Raw genomic sequence first — 17,548 nt, forward strand, 5'->3', positions numbered from 1 at the left:
ACAAAAAACCAGATAAAACAAACAAGAATCAACCATTTCTAACCTCCCTCATTTCCACCCGTACAGTTTAGTACGTGTACCAGTAAAAAAAAAGGTGGTAAAAAGCCTACGACCGGGTTCCCCGGTCGGAAACTGCACCATGAGCCGCGCTGATGGCCGGTTTCGGCTCCATCCGATGGATGAGTCAAGCAAATGAGCCCAATGAACATCCAGCAAACGGGGGACTTTGATCAGGAGGCCAGGATGGTTACCTTGATGGTGGTGTCTTTTGCCGTCTCATCCGCCAGTCTCCAGGTGGCTGAGAGTCGACATTTTTTTTTTCGCTAATAGGAGATCCAGGTCATTATTCATAGGGTGCTATGATTGAATTGCATACACAGTACATAGTCTTATAACATAGCCAGGGGAACAGAGCGATACAGAAATGCCGTCTAAAGTCACTGTTTAGAATACAATCATTCCAGCTTTACAGCAAGGGCGGATAAAAGTCCTTTCAAGCCCAGAGGTATCTACACACATGTAAACTCGAACCCCCCCTCCATAAAATTTCTTACACCTGGTTGCAGGTGCCAAGGGTAGTAGTACCTAATAAAAATGTACCTGCCAGACTCAAATCTTTCAATTTGACCTTAGGCCTGGCTCGTCAGGAACAGGTCCACCACCCTTCTAGTGTAGATTTATGCGGTAGTCCAGAGTCTAGACTCTTTAACCGCGCTAACCATAAGCTCTAGTCTCGACCCTCTCACATCCAGTTTCAACCTTATATTCACTAGAGGTAGCAGTTGATGCAGTACACCTTCCGAATCTAGATCAATCTTGTTCGAGAAGGAAAACAGAAAAAGAAAATAACCTTATGACCCACAACGGGTACAGTTTGTACAGCCCCTACTGTAGTATCAATAATATCAGTTTGTAAGTGTCTTAGCACCCGATACTGATATGGATCTGTGTGGTATTGAATCGCTTAGAATGTAGTGAGAGCTTGTGTGAAGAAGGAATCTAGGCAAGGCGTGGAGGAGTAATAGTATATGAGAAAATAATATGGGAGTGAAGGAATGGCAATGCACGAAATTTTCGTTTTTTTTTTCTTTTCGGAAGAAAGGGAGGATTAAAAGTGTGCACGTGGCTAGTCCCCGGGGAGGGGTGCCCGTCGCTCAAGCAGGCAGCTGTTTACTATTTCGGGATAGAGTCAGCCTGGATTACTTAGGTTCTCTCTCCACTTGATGCAACAGCTTCCAGAGAGTCTTGATTATTCATAAAGACTGGAAGAGTTGGAAGCTTGTATTACTATTGTGATTACTCATCCTCTTTATGACATGGCATTCATCGAAGCCATCTATACGACGGGCAACAAGATGACAGTGCTATAGAGAAGAGTATGACGGGATAAGCACTTGATCATTTGGAATTGTCATCAACAAAACGTCGGCGTCGTTCAAAGTATCATCATTGTCATTTCTCATAAACCACCCCCCCCCTTTAACGGGCTCATGCCAAAGAAAATATTAATAAAAATGGGGTATCGTATGAGAGAGAGAGCACTAGAATCATAAGGAAAAAAATCAACAAGCAAGCAAACAGAGACCACTGCTCTGTACCACCTCATCTGACGAGCAGTTATATCTGATGGCCCAGGGCAGAGTGCACTGACACCTTCCAAGAGAACCCCGCAAGAGAAACAAACAACTCATTGGACCGCTCACGAAACGTTTGCGACCCTCATCACTCACTTGTCATCAAGTGCGCTTACATTTAAACACCCAGTTGGGCATTATTGGAAGTTTTTTCTGTGCAGTTTGGCCACTTCGTCGATGCTCCTTGAGGTCCATGATGGCAAAGTAAGTTGTGACAGCGAAAAGGACCCTGTCAAAGGACAAAATTAGTCAATGATGCTCCACTAATGAGTGGGTGCCCCCCTTCCCACGCAGCCACAAACAGCGCAGAGAGAGAGAGACGAAGAGAGAGAGAGAGACGAAGAGAGAGAGAGAGACGAAGAGAGAGAGGGAGAGAGAGAGAGAGAGAGAGCTCTTACCATTCAAAGGCTCCAAACACCGTTACAGCCTGCAAAGCCCGGCATGCACTCCAGCGGCAGTAGACTGGTGCGGGCAACTCGGCACCTAGAGCGATAAAGCCGGCAAACCAGAAGATCATGGTGACGACCTCGACTGCGGGAATCACGAACCGGTGCGCCAGGCGGGGCATGTAGATGGGCGCGGCGAGAAGATAAGGTGTGGCCAGGAAGGTGGTCCAGCAGCCGAGGAAGAGGAGGTAGTTGACTGTGTCGTAGCTGGTCCATGGATAACCCCAGACACTGATGACTATAGGTCGGGAATAGAAGAGAATGTATTAGCCGGAGAGAAAAGAGAGATTGGATGTAATAGATGCAATGATTTGGCCAGTTTCAAGGCGCAGTGTGTTGATTGAAAAGGCTGGGACAGTTGTATAGTGTGACCACTTACCATAGGCAGTCAAAGCAACCACAATCAAGCCAAAGAGAATCTGTGCAAAGCGCACGGCATAGATCCAGGGCATCGCCATGGCTTCGGAGAGAAGAGTTTTGGAGGGAGGTGGTCGGTTCTTGGAGAAATCCTGATCGAAGTTAATTCAAGACGTGGCTATGGATAGCCGATTGATGAAAGCGATGGAAGGAAGAAAAAAAAAAGAAATGCCAGCAAGTGCAGCGCTTTTTTTCTTTTTCTCTCTTCGTCGAATGTACCGGTCGTCGAGGATCCCGGTCGCGATTGCTAGAATGGCAGGCTCCTGGAGTTGGTGTAGATGCTTCTTTAATTCCTTTTTTTTTCCGGCTCGGGCTCGTGAGTGAGACTGTTGGTTTGATGGACTATACTTCAAGCGGTCGGAAATGTACAAGCAAACGTTGAAAAACGGAGGGCTCTACTGGTATACAAATAGTGCAGGGCACTCGAGGACTGCAGGGAAAGCCACCCGGCATGATACGAACGTCATCGTCATCGGTGACACCTTGGCGTGACTGTCAGGTGGTGGATTACTAGGGAGTGTGCAATATGCACGATGCAGTGGCTTTGAATGGCTTGCAGGGTCTTGCATCCCTTGCTCGTGTTGTTTCCAACTGGTAGGGCTGACGTGGGTTTAGTGGCTGGGTCCTGGGCTCTGACGCCAGTTCACTACACTAGGCTGCGGTGGAATTCCGCCAGTTCAAGCTTTTGTTCTTTACTTTTGACAACGATGTGCCACTAAAAATATGGACTCTGGGCAATCCAGCGCTACTGGCCGCCCGAGTGAGCTTTGCGATATCCACGCTGATCCATGGCCTTTAACCTCGTTACTTCATCGCTGCAGAGAGCACGATACTCGATGAGAGACAGATCTCACGATCACGGGATGTTGGGGCGGTGAAACCTGCCAGACACTGTTTGCTTGATGGTCTGCGAGCTTTCTCTAGATAGCAGCCGTGTACCGAAGAGTATACCCCAAACATATTCACAAAAGTCAAGCTAACTGTGGCTGAATCCATCCCTCTCGTGTCTCCTCGGTCCATCTTGAGATATTCTGCTGCCTGGCTGCCCTGGGGCTTGGGTAAACACTCTGGCACAGCCACATTCGGTGAGTATGACGACCTAACGTGCGGAGGTTGATCGGTCAGTCCAGATGCAGTAGTGGAATTGTACATCACACTTGACTTTGGCCGCCGATCAGAATGGTGCTTTGGGAACACAGAGCTTCCCTAGTGAAGACTCCCCCTGGTGGATGATAGGGAATGCTCCTGGTTTGTTTGGAAGGCCACGATTGAGGGCTGCATGCTCGACTCTTGAAACCCTCCATGAAGGCCTCCCCTAAGAGACCATGATTGTTTTCTAATTTCCACTGTCGTCAACAGGTGCCAGGCACAGACGATCAACTTTGGGTGACTGAGGGGAGTTCCCGACCGCTGTGTAGGGCTGTCCAGCTAAGACCGACCCAGGTGACAATGATGTCATGAGAAGACGGTGGAATCAGCCAAGAGCTCTTCCATCACCACCAAATATTGAGTGAGGACTACTCGAGTCTAGCAATGTATGGGCTATGTTGTGGAACACACTAGACAAGCATTCATAGGTCACTTGGAGAGTCAGTTACAAGCTCTCATTCTCCTGACAGTATCGAATTCAAGAAGCCATTTTAGAATCAGGTGACTTTCCAGAGTCGGCAAACAGTTTGAACAGAATAGCTATCACGTGATTGATCACATGAGATCCTCCGTTGCCTCCGTGCCGGGGAATTGAGTCATCTCCTATGCGACGAGGGCATCAACACAGTCCAGGGGGGGGGGGGGGGGGGCGTCTTGTTCTGTGAAATAAGGCTACTACGTATGGTTCTGGGGTAGAGCTGGTGAAAGTGCTTGGCTGAACATGTTTGGCTCTCTACAGCCACCTCGACTGGGGATCAGTTGCAAGGCTCTCTACCCGTGACTATGAGCTCTGCTTCTCGTCAATGACTGAACCGTTTGCCGGACCTCGGACCTTGTGATTCACCGGCACTAGAGGATAGGTCATCCAGGCTCCGGACTCTTTGCGACCAAAGGGAAATGGGTCGAGGTACGATGGGCATACTACCGACTGTACTGTAAGCGGTGACTACATGCATCCACTCCTCTCGTGCCTGAAGTGGTTCATGAGCTCCATGTAGTTTATTTCCTTCGGGTGACCCCACATGACAGGCATCTGACTCAGTGTTCCACCCCTTCCCAAAGTCACCAGGATTGACTTTGTCCATGGTGGTATGCGAGAATCCTGCTCGTAGGAGAAGTCCCTTTTATGAGTCAATGAGGATAAATTTTGGGATAATACTTTCTGAGCTCGTCTCGAGAACAGGCTAAATGATCCACCAAATCCCCCTCCATCCTCACCTGGAGCTGCCACGCCCCTCATGAGCAGCAGCACGTAAATCCACGCCAAGGACAAACTCGCACTGCTTAGACGCAAAATGGTCACCGAGACCGCCCCCCAAAGCATAAAAGATGGCCACTCAAGAGTCGGCAAGGCAAAGCCCTCGGCCATTGAATGGATCGAAAGTTGCTTTTTAGGAAAAGACGGTCGCAATCACGCCATCGCAAACCCCGCCAGCGTCGGTGATGCCCCTCCTCGAACGCGCGGTTATTAGGCCTCGTGCGCCCTCCTCAGACGTTCAATTGCCCTCGTGGAACAAAATTTGTCCCTCTTGACAGATTTCTCACAAATTGCTGAATCAATTTCTTTTGCGTGTTGAGCTGATACCCATTGCGACCTTGGTGGACTTGTATCCATTGTCTTGGCCCTTTAAAAATCTTTTGGACTCTTTTGAAATTCGTTTACCCCGGATTCCCCACATTCTGGTCTCCAAAGCGCCATGGCGGACCAACAGAATCTCCACTTTGATACCCTGCAGCTGCACGCTGGGTAAGATTTGCCCCTGCATCACAGACAATGATGACCTCTCTGGTCATCATGTGTTATACTCTCGCAAGTACTGCTAGGAGACCCAAAAAAACACACACAATTAACATTCCTCTCTTCTCCCATCTACCAGCCACGTCCCCGACTCGACCACCAATTCGCGCGCCGTTCCCATCTATGCCACCTCCTCGTACATGTTCAATGACTCCGCCCACGGCGCAAGGCTCTTTGGCCTCAAGGAATTCGGCAATATCTACAGTCGTATCATGAACCCTACCGTTGATGTCTTTGAGAAACGCGTTGCCGCTCTCGAGGGTGGTGTGGCTGCTGTCGCCGCGTCATCCGGCCAATCGGCTCAATTTATGACCATTGCGGCGCTGGCTCACGCGGGCGATAACATTGTGTCGACGAGCAATTTGTATGGTGGCACGTACAACCAGTTCAAGGTGATGTTCCCTCGACTGGGCATCACGACCAAGTTTGTCAACGGTGATAACCCGGCCGATATCGCCGCGGCCATTGATGATCGAACCAAAGCGGTATATGTCGAGACCATTGGTAACCCACGATACAACGTCCCGGACTTTGAGGCCATTGCAAAGGTGGCCCACGAGAAGGGTGTTCCTCTGGTGGTATGTATATATCTTTCCTTTCCTCCCCTCCCTATCCCCATCCCTTTCTTCTCATGGTTAGCCTGTTGGGCTGCGACGAAACAAGTCCGTCCTTCACTCCGCCATCCTGTATACTGATACTTTATATTATTTTTGGGGGGGATTTGTAGGTGGACAACACATTCGGTGCAGGCGGTTACTTTGCCCGCCCGATTGAACACGGCGCCGACATCGTTGTCGAGAGCGCAACCAAATGGATTGGCGGACACGGCACCACCATCGGCGGTGTCGTGGTCGACAGCGGTAAATTCGACTGGGGCAAACATGCTGCACGATTCCCTCAATTCGTCGAACCCTCCGAAGGGTACCACGGACTCAAGTTCTGGGAGACTTTCGGCCCCATCACATTTGCCATTCGTGTGCGGGTGGAAATTCTCCGTGATCTTGGCTCGGCCTTGAATCCCTTTGCCGCCCAGCAGCTACTTCTGGGACTCGAGACGCTCAGTCTGCGCTGTGAACGCCATGCGTCAAATGCCCTTGCTTTGGCTCAGTGGTTGAAGAAGAATGAGCATGTCTCGTGGGTGTCCTATCCGGTCTGGAGGATCACCCATCGCATGCGACAGCTAAAAAGTACCTGACTCGGGGCTTTGGCGGCGTCCTTTCGGTGGGTATCAAGGGAGGTGCGGCGGCTGGAAGTCAAGTGGTGGATGGATTCAAGTTGATTTCGAATCTTGCCAAGTAAGTCATTGATTTCTCCCGGGGGGGGGGGGGGGGGGGGGGGGCCAAATTTCCAAGAAAAAAAAACCTTGATTCCGCAAGAGAGCGAGAGAATGGGAGGAATAAAAAATTCGTGTCGCCTCATACTGACCTTGCGTTTTCTCTCTCTTCACAGTGTCGGCGATGCCAAAACTCTGGCCATTCACCCGTGGTCCACGACTCACGAGCAACTGACTGATCAGGAGAAGCTTGATTCGGGCGTGACCGAGGATGCAATTCGTATCTCTGTGGGTATCGAGCACATTGACGATATCATTGCCGACTTTGAACAGTCGTTCCGCGCGTCCAAGGCTACTTTGCCGGATCGAACTGCTTAAGAGAGGGAGTTGAGAATCTCACTCTTCCCTATTTTTTTTTTGCCGTTTGTGCTCATCTGTGTCGTCTGTATTCAAAATGGCCCGAGTACATGGCCGGGAAAAAGTGGGAGTGTGGTGAGTTACAGCGTGTGTGAGAAAAGAAAACGGTAGATATTTTATTTGCTTTTTCCGATAATAACGATGATGATGTTTCAATGAAATTAGAGGGTATATAATACGGACTCAATACTGGAGATTGAGAGTAATATGCAAATAAATAAGTTCTTTCAGGAATGAAGGGATTAGATATCTCGAATGGTGCAGTCCTTGTGCAAGATGCGAATCATCATTGATTCGTCGTGTATACTCATGCGACAGAAACTTCAGCCCCCCGCCCATGATATATGCTAATAGTAGGATTCTTAATGTCCAAGATTCCTGGCCAAATTGACACGCTCCTTGAATAATGCCATTGTCTAGAAATGACCGGAGCGGTTCGTTGATTCATGGCGGTTTTCATCACAGTTAGAGCAGAGCATTGCATCGTTGTAGGCTTCGGGAATATCCGATTACAAAATACCAGCGGAAAGACAGGTATTCGTCCATAAGCATGTCTGGATTGAGAGATGTTGATTCACAGGATTTACTTTTCGCCATTTACAGACACGTAGACAAAAATCACTGGAAGATTTTGTGAGGAAGCAAATAGACTACGCTATCAAAAAGCGAATCGCAAAATGCAAAATGAGACTCGAGTCTGAACTGAGTCTAAAATTTGAAAAAGGGAAAGAAAAGAAACCAAAAAAGCTCAAATCCTTCCAGTCTCAACCTGTAGAAGCATCGCAGACCTCGCTCGAATACAAGTAGAAGTCGAAATTCTTACTACTCGAACCATATCTCGTCCATAGCTACCCAGCGAACACAAAATATCCTACCATCTGACCAATTTGCATCCCCATATACTCCTCACATTGTCTCGTTCCATAAACCAATAATCGTAGCTTGGTCGGAAGCCACGACTCCCCCGGAAAGAACAGAACATTCTTGATATAAGGCGTTGGAATTCGTTTGTTCGTCACACTTTCGGCAAAGACCTGCTTCAAAGATTTCCACTGGTAAAATCGCACGAACAGGGCCAGGGATACGTCTGACGATCTGGTCTTTCGAGGAATCACCGTTACGACGATACTGTTAGCTGACATGTATCAATGCCAGGCGGAGTTGCGCAACGAGATGGTATATTTTTTCTTTGAGGATCTTTTGGTGAGCCGGGGGGGGGGGGGGGGCGAAACTGACGGAAGGCAGGACGAGAGCTTCTTCCAGGTGTGAAGATTGCTTGTCATGTGTTCTTCGTGGGTAAAGATATCTGGTCGGTGGAGGATCTCGTCGGATGAGGCTGGGTGGTATTGAGTGATGGGGCAGTTGGTTTCACTGGGATGGACGATCTATCGGATTAGTTGAAGGCTATGATTGCGTAGGTAGAGGGGGGATTACTGTGGCACTGTGCTTTCTAGAGTATTTGAATGAGGTTGAGGGGTTGTTTCTGTTCTCTACCATGTAGATGAAATGGTTGTGAATAGACATTGTACAGTCGAGGGCGGGGGTGGTTTTGCTCTTTGTCTGTAAGAGAATTGGAAATCTCAGGGGATGAATGTGGTGATAGAATTAATCTATTGCTAGATAGCTGGTTCATTTTATACATTCTCCTTTTGTTTTCTCGAGGCTGATCAAGTAGATAAATGTTGAATAGACGACAGTATATAATCGAGAAAGCCAAGGAGACACGAAGACCAGAGTCTGAACAACAGCCTTGTTCGAACGAAGGGCTGTTTGAGCAAGGGAAGAAAATAGTCACGTCTTTGAAAACCATGTAGAGATATCCTTGACCAGAACTCCAGAGCATCAAAGCACGGTATGACTCTCGTGATGCTCTTGGAACAAAGTTGCTCGTGACTCTGAATCAGAATATCCATTTTCGTCACCGCTTATCGTTTGTGATAATTAACGAGGACTTTAGTGTCAACTCCTTTTGAATATGGGCATTGTACAAACCCCCCCCCTTTTTTTAATTCTAACTGTTCCAGATTGCAACAAAATGAGACAAAGTCTTTCTAAAAAGCAGGTATTAACTCCGTCTGCCTTGGAATAATCCTTTCCAATGCGGACCACATGCGAATCTCTCACCCTAATTTGATTCCAAACTGGCCGCATATGCCATCAAAGCAGCTCCGACACCAGATCCGTCCGGCGTGAGCGTGATTCGAATACGCTGCTCCCCAGCACGCCCAATCTCATCCACTTCCCTCATTGCTTGACGCATTTCAGTCTCGAATCCCGGGTAGAATTCGATCAAGGAGCCATCCGCTCCAAAATCAATCACCTCGTCCAGTGTTGTCGCACCCACCGTCCCCGAGAGATGGGGACTTTGCTTGGGCACCAGCCACGACGGCCTTTGGCAAATGAGCCGAATGAGATGAACCACGTGGCGCAATAGCAGTGGTGCATAGTTGTAAAAGGACCTAAAGCTCAATGGAAGGATGGGTGATCTTTGTGTCGATGTCGTGACATTTGCACGGTTGAGCGAGGTTCCCAGTCGGCCGCTCTGAATGACGACGGCAGCCAGTGATGCTCCTGACAAGCGAGCTGCTCGTCTGGCAATAGCCTCGGCGATTAATTGGATGGACTTTGCATCGGATATGCTGATGTTTTTGGCAGACAGTGTGTTCTGCAGGTGATCGATCGCGTCACTGACGTTGTTGCCCGCAATCGCAAGTTGCGACACAAGGGAGCTGTCGACTCCATACTGCGCAAAGAGACAGGATGTCGAGTCAACCTCAATGTTCAAGCCCCCACTTGAAAGAAGCTGCAAAATGGCCAGTCGTAGGAGCTCGCCAAGATAGAGTCCTGAGACTCGCTTCTCCAACATTTGTGAGCCTGGATCCACCGAGGCAGCGTCAAGCTGATCATCGAGCTCGGTTCGAGGCAGCACGGCCATTTCATCGTCCAGAGCACCCCATTCACTGTTGATAACCATGATTCCACCTTCATCTTGACCCTCATTCTGCTCAGCTCGCTTGGTCCCAACCTGGATTCTGGTCAAGTTGCGCACACTCTCCACGTACGCTGCGTTTGTGCCGGTTCCAAAAATGACCGCGCCCAGCGTCGAGACATCCCGACCAGACGTGTACGCTCGCGTCAACAATGTCCCTACACTATCGTTTGCCAACACGGTGACCACCACTGGAAGTCCCATTCCATCAATGGCTTCTTGCAATAAGACACATGGATCACGCCCGATTGCCTCGGGGATATCCCAGCCCTTGTCCCAGTGAATCAGACGACTGCTCCGAAGCGATTCTTGCTCACAGGTAAAACTGAAAGTGAACCCCAGTTTATAGGGCACGGTGCTTTCCCGATCCAGATACCGATCGATAAAATCTGCCAGCTTCTGTGCGATAAAGTCGAATAGCGGACGATAACTCTGATTGACCATGGCATGAGCAGGAACCCTGTGCTTGCTCTGAACCACTGTAAAGGTCGAATCCCCGTGCAAGTCGGCCATGCATACTCTACAGTTACTGCCGCCGAGATCGATAGCGAGGAACTTGCCCTTTTCAGCTCCCGTTGGTACGTTTTGGACGTAGGTGGGGAGTTGCCAGGGACGGTCGTTTGCAAGGCCATCTTCTTTTCATTTTTGAAAGAAAGACAAAAGAGAATCATATTCCATGTTAGTCTATTTTGATCGTCACGAAAACGGTGAATGGTGAGATGGGATTCGCTGCGTGGGTGTGTGCTCACTTAGCTGTCGGACGAGATGCTTCGTCACGCGCCGGACATCGTCTGGGCTGAGGCTCAATGCATTGACGATCTGCTCGACGTGGGCAGTCATGCTGGATATTGAAGGGGTGGGTTGCGATTCTGCTGCCACGGTCATTGTGGGAGAAGGACCATGGAAGTGAAAATCAAAGCACCATGAATCATCGTCCATGGACCATCTAATAGAGAGGGGGGAATATGTACTAGCTTGTAATATCTGCTCCACCAGGTCGGTCGTCTCTGAATGCCTAGTCCACGTTGAAACAAAACAGAAAAAGATTTTTTTTTTTCAATTTCAAAGATCTATTCCCCCAAGCTCCCAATGGGACTAAGTCCTGCTCTTAATATCAATGTAGTAGAATAATAATCTCTCCACACCCACGCGGAAATTACACCGGTAAGGTACTGGCCTACCTACCTACTTACCTGCCTACTACCTCGATCCACCCTAATCTCATCCTATTCTCAAATGCCGAATATAGCTACTCAAGGATCCAAACCACGTCCCCCCAAACAATCCAATTACGGCTTCGGTAGTTGACGCCGAATTTCTTTTTTTTTCCTTTTCCATTTCCCCCAGAATCCCCTATCACCCGATCACCACCCGTCCTGGTATTATTAATTCCCAGTCAGCCACAACTGGAGTTGCAAGAGCAAGTGCAAGTGTAACATATCCGGAGATTCACCGCCGAATTGCCCAAACCCCTCCCTCCCTCTCCAATGGAACCTTAAGAAGAGACGTAGAAAATCTTGACCTGTTGGACGGAGCTGATCAGCCATCGCCGGAGATCGCGCGGGAGTTGGCCGGGTTTGCCGGTCTCCACCTACCTTTTTGGGGCATGACGCTTTGAATTGCTGACCGGGTGATGTAGTACTCATGCTTGATTGTTGATCGTGGGGGTGTTTTTATGCAGGATTGTTGCATTTGTGGATTTGTTTTCTTCTTTTCAAGGCTTTGATTATTGTTCTATTAGAGTGTGGGTTTTTGTCGTGTCTTGTCCTTTTCTTTTTGTTTTTCTCACGGATCCATGGGGGAGGTATTTGTGACGGAAGAAGGAAGCTGTTTTGGATTGGAGGAAGGGTATAACATTATTCATATATGGATATTAGGTCATAAGTACATGAAAAGAAAAAAATAGTAGATTAGACGCTATGCACTGCATGGGACCTGTGCTAACGGCTTAAAAACATCGGCTAAAATCGAGCTTATCTGGATGTAAAGATTCCGGTATGGATTCGTCTCAAAGAGATCCCCGTCAGGGAGGAGGTTCATAACAATCCACTACTTACTATTCCTCCTTGGCAGCCGCAATCTTCTCCTTGTACTGCTTGCTACCAATCACCCACCATAATAGAATGAACAGCGGCAATCCCCCAACCACCACACATGTATAGTTCATATTCTGCACAGTCAGCGGCATGGTATACGGGAAACTAAAGAAGATGATGGCAAAAATCAACCATCCCACCGTGATGCCGTTGACGATCCACCCCAAACGACCCATATGGAACGCTCCCTTGTGCATGTTGCCCCGGCCGGTGAGCATGTTGGTAGCGATGGGGATCAGATATGCCACGTTATTGATGGTCACGGCCGCACCCAACATGCTGTTGAATGCGGTGCTGCTGCCCAGGTACAAACAGCCGAGAACGGCGTTGGCCGCGGCAACGAGGAGCTGTGCGTTGAAGGGGATGCCGAATCGTTGGCTGACTCGGCTCCAGATGTTGGAGAAGGGCATGGCCCCGTCGCGGGCAAAGGCCCAGAGAACGCGGGACGTGGACAGCTGAGAAGAGATGACGCACGGTCCGAGGGCGATGAAGAGAATGAAGGTAAGACCAAAGGCGCCGCCGGCGGATTGGGTGACTTGGTGGAATAGCTCGGCGAGAGGGAGTCCCGTGCTGGTCGTGGAGAGAGCGGCGTAGTCCTGGACACTGAACATGAGTCCGATCAAGTAGGTGAGACCGGTGACAAAGGCGATGGAAAGGGTAATAGCAATGGCGAGGGGTGCATTTCGGGAGGGCTTGGTTGGTGACTTGTAGTCAGTTGATGTGTTTCTCACCGTCGAGTAGGGGCTGAAGATCAATTCCTTCCTTTCCGTTCTGTTTTCTCATTTCATGTTTTTTTTCTCTGGTGGGCAAAGGTTCGACTCAACTCACATTGGGCATCTCTTCGGTAATGTGGGTGACTCCATCGAGGCCTCCGAGACTGTACAGCGGATTCACAAGGCCGGTGATGAAGCAAATTCCATTATTGCTCCAGCCGGTGTTGTTGATCCAGGTCTTGAACACAAAGGTCGAGTTCTGATGAGTTGGGGCACATGCGACGACGGTCACCAGGACGACGAGCCATCCGATCTGCAAGTAGAAGAGAGAGAACTTATTCAGAGCAGGAATGATTCGATTGCCAAACAGCACGACGGACGCCGTCAGAGCATTGAGAATCTGATAAATGACAAATGTCTGCCAGGTCTGGAAGGCTAGATCCGGATGATAGAGCGCATACAAAGCCTGGACTAGATGGATTGAATCATGTGAGAAAGACGAAAAGAAGACGTGGGGGAACGATTTGAGGGTCGATCATTCAATGCTCGACGGGGCAGAGACATACCGACTTGCGCAAATATGAGGTTTGTCGAGGCGGTGGTAAATATCCCTGTCGCAGGGTCGCCCCCGTTAAAATTTAGCACGAAGCGATCAATTTGGGGGGGGGGTTTCTTTTTGGGGCAGAGCGTTGGCGGTTGGAACTCACATCCACACACTGTCAACCAGCCCGTGAGAAAACTCAGAAAGGCGCTGGATCTCTTGGGCGCTACCGCCGCGATCCAGTGGTACATGCCACCCTCGGTGGGATAGCTCGACACGAATTCAGCCAGCGAAGCACCCAAGAAGGATTGCATGATGGTGACGAGAATGAAGCCGTAGATGATCGCCCCAGGACCCCCAGCATTGATCTCGGTGACAATGCCCAATCCGAGGCCGGTCCACGAGATGGTCGTGGTTGATGCCAATCCGATCAGTGAGAGGATACTGAAGTGACGCTTCAACTCTTGTGTATGCCCTAGACATGCAAATTGCTTTCGATCAGCTCCTCTTTCGTGACCAAATTCCCATCCAGTAGACCAAAAGATTCTATGGGCCAAGTACTTACCCATTTGAGCCAGACGTAGCTCATCTGCATCCATCGACGGTGTCGCATGCTTTTCGACCACCGAGCTTTGGGTGACGATACCCCCCATGATGATTGCGCCGGCTCTCTTGTCTGGTTCAAATCGATCGATGTCCGACTTTCAGTGCAGATTGGTCCGTCGCAGGACAGGACTCGATTGTACCCAAAAAAAAAACAAGAAGTGGCACAGAGATTGTCTTTTGTCTGGAGATCGTTCCAGACTCTTCCCCAGCTTGATCTCTTGGATACTTCCTTTTTTTTCTTGGGGTGCCCTTTTTCAACTGGGGCCGAGATGGAGCCGTTCAGTTGTTGATGAGCATTGAGAATAATTCCCGTCAGTCAAGTCAAGCAGAGCAAACGTCCAAGTTCTTCCTCGGCATATTTCAACTAAGCTCCCTCCAACGTCGGAGAAGAACATCACACCGATAGGCGCTTTCCCCTCCCTCGAGCCTTATCAGCCGAGAAACCAGGCACACTTTCATCCAGACGCATGCATCGGACTGTGGCCGGTGGCTTCGATTGGGAGGGTGGGGGAAGCTGGTGAGAAAACGGGCACGATCACCGATCTTGTCCGGTCGATTTGCCGGTTCTCTCCAAGCGCCTCGGTGCCGGAGTGCCGGGAGGTGCAGTAGGTTTTTTTTTCTCTCTTTTAGCTTGTCATTTGTGGATAGAATACGACAATCTCTCCGCTTCTCAAAGATAGGGAAGGCAATTCGTGCAGATGATCCCCGGAGACCCAGCGAACAGCGAGAGGTCTGACTTTGGATTCCACCGACGAGGTCACAATCGAGTGTGGTGGGGTTTTGTTTCTCCGCACGTGCAAGAGAGTCTCCTCTCTCTCTCTGCCCCCTCATTCACCACCCACACAGCATCAGGGAGAGACGAGGAGCCAAGATGGATCTGCTCTCTGCTCTCTGCTCTCTGCTCTCTGGTATCTAGTGTCTCGTGTCTCGTGTCTCGTATCGAGGGCCCAGGGTCCACTAGGGTTAATGTTCACTGCTGATACCCACGGTCTGCAATGGAGTATTTATTGTGGCCACCCGATCAGACAGAGAGATATGCCCTCGTGCCACTGAATGAGTCTGATTTCTCCAGCCAAGTGCAACTCCTGACGGCAAAGTAACATCGAAAATATACTCTTACCCTAAGTAGCAGTAGGACCACTGACTCTTGTCCATTGACCAAAGTCTCTGCGGTCCAAGGTACTGTGGATCGTTGGATCACCATGCGCATCAACAGGGGTACATGGGCTCGACTCGTCACAGTCTCCCTTTTAGGGGCGGCAGACTTGGCGTGTTCGGTCCATTTGAGCAAAGAATCACAAGCGCTCTTGGATCAATCCATGAGCATCCTGGATGACATTTACGATGTTGATGCGGGCTACGTGAATTGGTTCTACTATCCACTGGCGGCAGGTGCACACGAGACCCGTTCGAGCGTGTGGTACGCGGTCGGTCTGCTGCAGCGAAATCAAGACGATGATCGCGACGAGGCAATTCGTATTCTGACAAATGTCATCGGTGGACAAGAGAGGAACACCTCGGTGCTGTGGTATGGGGATTATACGGTGTATCCGGAACAGCCGACGGTAGGCAGTCCGGCGTATGCTCCTGATGTAAGTGAATAGTTTGTTTCTTTTTCCCCCTGTCTTCTATGGGACAATGTGCAGAAAGTGGAAGGGAGGGGGAAGATTAAAAAAAAAGAAGCCTGAAAAGCTCAATACTAAATCATTCCAATTCTAGATTTACAATACCTATGATCCCAACTGGAGAGGCTTCATTGGAACCGCCTTGATCCTCATCTATGAGGAGTTCGGTCACCTCCTGCCCACCGGGGTCAAACAGCTCGTTGTCGACAGTCTGTACAACAACACCGTCGGCGATAGTTATCGCGTCGGTGGAGTCGACAATGATAACCTCTACCCGGCGTATTCCAATGCCTGGCTCATGCGCACCATCACGACCGCCTGGACCGGCCACCAGGTGCAGGATGCGAATATGACCGCCGCCGCGAATGCCGACGCGCAGTCATTCCTCGACCTCTTCGATGGGAATCATACATTGTCAGAGTTCAACGGGCCCACCTACGCCGGAGTCTCTTTGTATGCCTTGACCATTGCCGCCAAGTATCTCCCATCCAATAGTTCCCTGATTGGACACCATGCCGCCCGACTGGTTCAAGATATCTGGGAGACAGAGTCACAGCTCTGGAACCCCAACATGAGAAATCTGGCAGGGCCCTGGGATCGATCATACGGGTACGATATGAACAGATACGTCGCCATCATGTCCCTCTGGGTATGGTCCCTCGTCGGCAAGGAACATGCCTGGCGGTCCAAGACCCCGATATGGACCATGGCGCACGCTGATGACTTTGAGATCTCCCCCTTGGTGGCGATCCTCTCGGGATTCCAGCGGACCTTGCTCCCCGAGACGGTTCTGAAGAGACTCACTGCGTTTACTGGGGAGCGTACATATACGGGTCATGCATTCGCACCACCGGCCGACTACGAGCCGCGGAATATCTCTACATGGATTTCTGCGAATCTCACAATTGGAACCGCCTCGTTCAATCAGAGTGTTCTCGGCGGCTACTCCAAGGATTCCTCGTCGTTCTCGCCCTCCGTCGTGCAGTGGACTCGTCCCGCCGGTTCGATCGGGTATTTCAATCTCTATCCGACGGAGACGGCCTTGCGCGCAGAGGTCAGCCCGTATGCGCTGAATCTGACCTATCCCAACGGCAATGACACGAGTCGGTTCACGTTTGCCCTGGCGGTGAACCCTCTGGGCGGGAAGCGAGATGTCTCGGGATTAGAGGATGTCGATGGTCTGAAGATCGACGTGGTCGGGGGCTCGGTGAACCCGGTGCCTGAGATCTCGTTCTGCGGTCTTGTGGGCGGCACGTGTAATGTGATCCAGTAAGTGGTTGAGTAGTTCATCCTCGGCCCATTGTGTCTCTTGATTCGGGAGGGATGGGCGATCGTGTGAAGAGGTGAGTTGAGATGATTGGATGAGAGCCAAGCTGATGGTCTATACTGCCTTTAGCAACTTTGAGTTTTGGAACGTGACTTTCTCCATGGACAAGGGGAGTTCGGCCATGCCAAGTATCCTGTTCAAATTCTCTCTTCCGTGATTGTGAACACGGAAGCCCTTGCTATCCGCAAGTGACAAGGCCTGAACGCGGAGCTGGACCTGAACTTCCCAAAGAGAAGCAGAGGCAGATGTGCTGGATTCCGTCTGTGCTGGGTAGACCGGGATCTTTTTCCGACGGAAGTTGGATGCGAAGAAGACTCGTGGACTGGTGAAAGGACATGTCAGGACCATCAACCTGAGCGGCGGATTGCGGAAAACCAAGAGACAATCTTGGACCTTTCCCATGGAAACATTTCAATCTTGGAAGAAATGGAAGTCTACGAGTGAAGGGCCTAGTCCTACGACATGTCATCTGCTACACGATTGTCCGAAATAGATATGTGCCACAGGTACACTCGAC

The 17,548-nt window shown here is 50.0% G+C and overlaps 5 protein-coding genes across 5 annotated transcripts; 2 read left to right on the plus strand and 3 right to left on the minus strand.

Moving 5' to 3' along the window:
- Positions 1–1,736: 1,736 nt before the first annotated feature.
- Positions 1,737–2,538, minus strand: POX_a00849 (uncharacterized protein; the record flags this gene model as incomplete). The annotated part of the gene is made up of 3 exons (XM_050109786.1): positions 1,737–1,863; positions 2,033–2,318; positions 2,460–2,538. The coding sequence occupies 3 exons, from the start codon at positions 2,536–2,538 to the stop codon at positions 1,737–1,739; spliced, it is 492 nt and encodes a 163-aa protein (XP_049973554.1).
- A 2,805-nt stretch (positions 2,539–5,343) lies between these two features.
- POX_a00850 (Homocysteine synthase) lies at positions 5,344–7,095 on the plus strand (the record flags this gene model as incomplete). Its single annotated transcript, XM_050109787.1, has 5 exons — positions 5,344–5,393; positions 5,524–6,022; positions 6,172–6,594; positions 6,633–6,739; positions 6,894–7,095. The coding sequence occupies 5 exons, from the start codon at positions 5,344–5,346 to the stop codon at positions 7,093–7,095; spliced, it is 1,281 nt and encodes a 426-aa protein (XP_049973555.1).
- Positions 7,096–9,259: 2,164 nt separating this feature from the next.
- On the minus strand, positions 9,260–11,008 carry POX_a00851 (Glucokinase; the record flags this gene model as incomplete). The annotated part of the gene is made up of 2 exons (XM_050109788.1): positions 9,260–10,758; positions 10,873–11,008. 2 exons carry the CDS (start codon positions 11,006–11,008, stop codon positions 9,260–9,262), a joined length of 1,635 nt encoding a protein of 544 aa, XP_049973556.1.
- A 1,171-nt stretch (positions 11,009–12,179) lies between these two features.
- On the minus strand, positions 12,180–14,126 carry POX_a00852 (uncharacterized protein; the record flags this gene model as incomplete). Its single annotated transcript, XM_050109789.1, has 4 exons — positions 12,180–12,977; positions 13,048–13,403; positions 13,499–13,948; positions 14,039–14,126. The coding sequence occupies 4 exons, from the start codon at positions 14,124–14,126 to the stop codon at positions 12,180–12,182; spliced, it is 1,692 nt and encodes a 563-aa protein (XP_049973557.1).
- Positions 14,127–15,281: 1,155 nt separating this feature from the next.
- POX_a00853 (uncharacterized protein) lies at positions 15,282–16,977 on the plus strand (the record flags this gene model as incomplete). Its single annotated transcript, XM_050109790.1, has 2 exons — positions 15,282–15,671; positions 15,799–16,977. The coding sequence occupies 2 exons, from the start codon at positions 15,282–15,284 to the stop codon at positions 16,975–16,977; spliced, it is 1,569 nt and encodes a 522-aa protein (XP_049973558.1).
- Between the last annotated feature and the right edge of the window lie 571 nt (positions 16,978–17,548).

This window comes from Penicillium oxalicum, chromosome I (assembly GCF_001723175.1).
Source record: "Penicillium oxalicum strain HP7-1 chromosome I, whole genome shotgun sequence".
Lineage (NCBI taxonomy): Eukaryota > Fungi > Ascomycota > Eurotiomycetes > Eurotiales > Aspergillaceae > Penicillium > Penicillium oxalicum.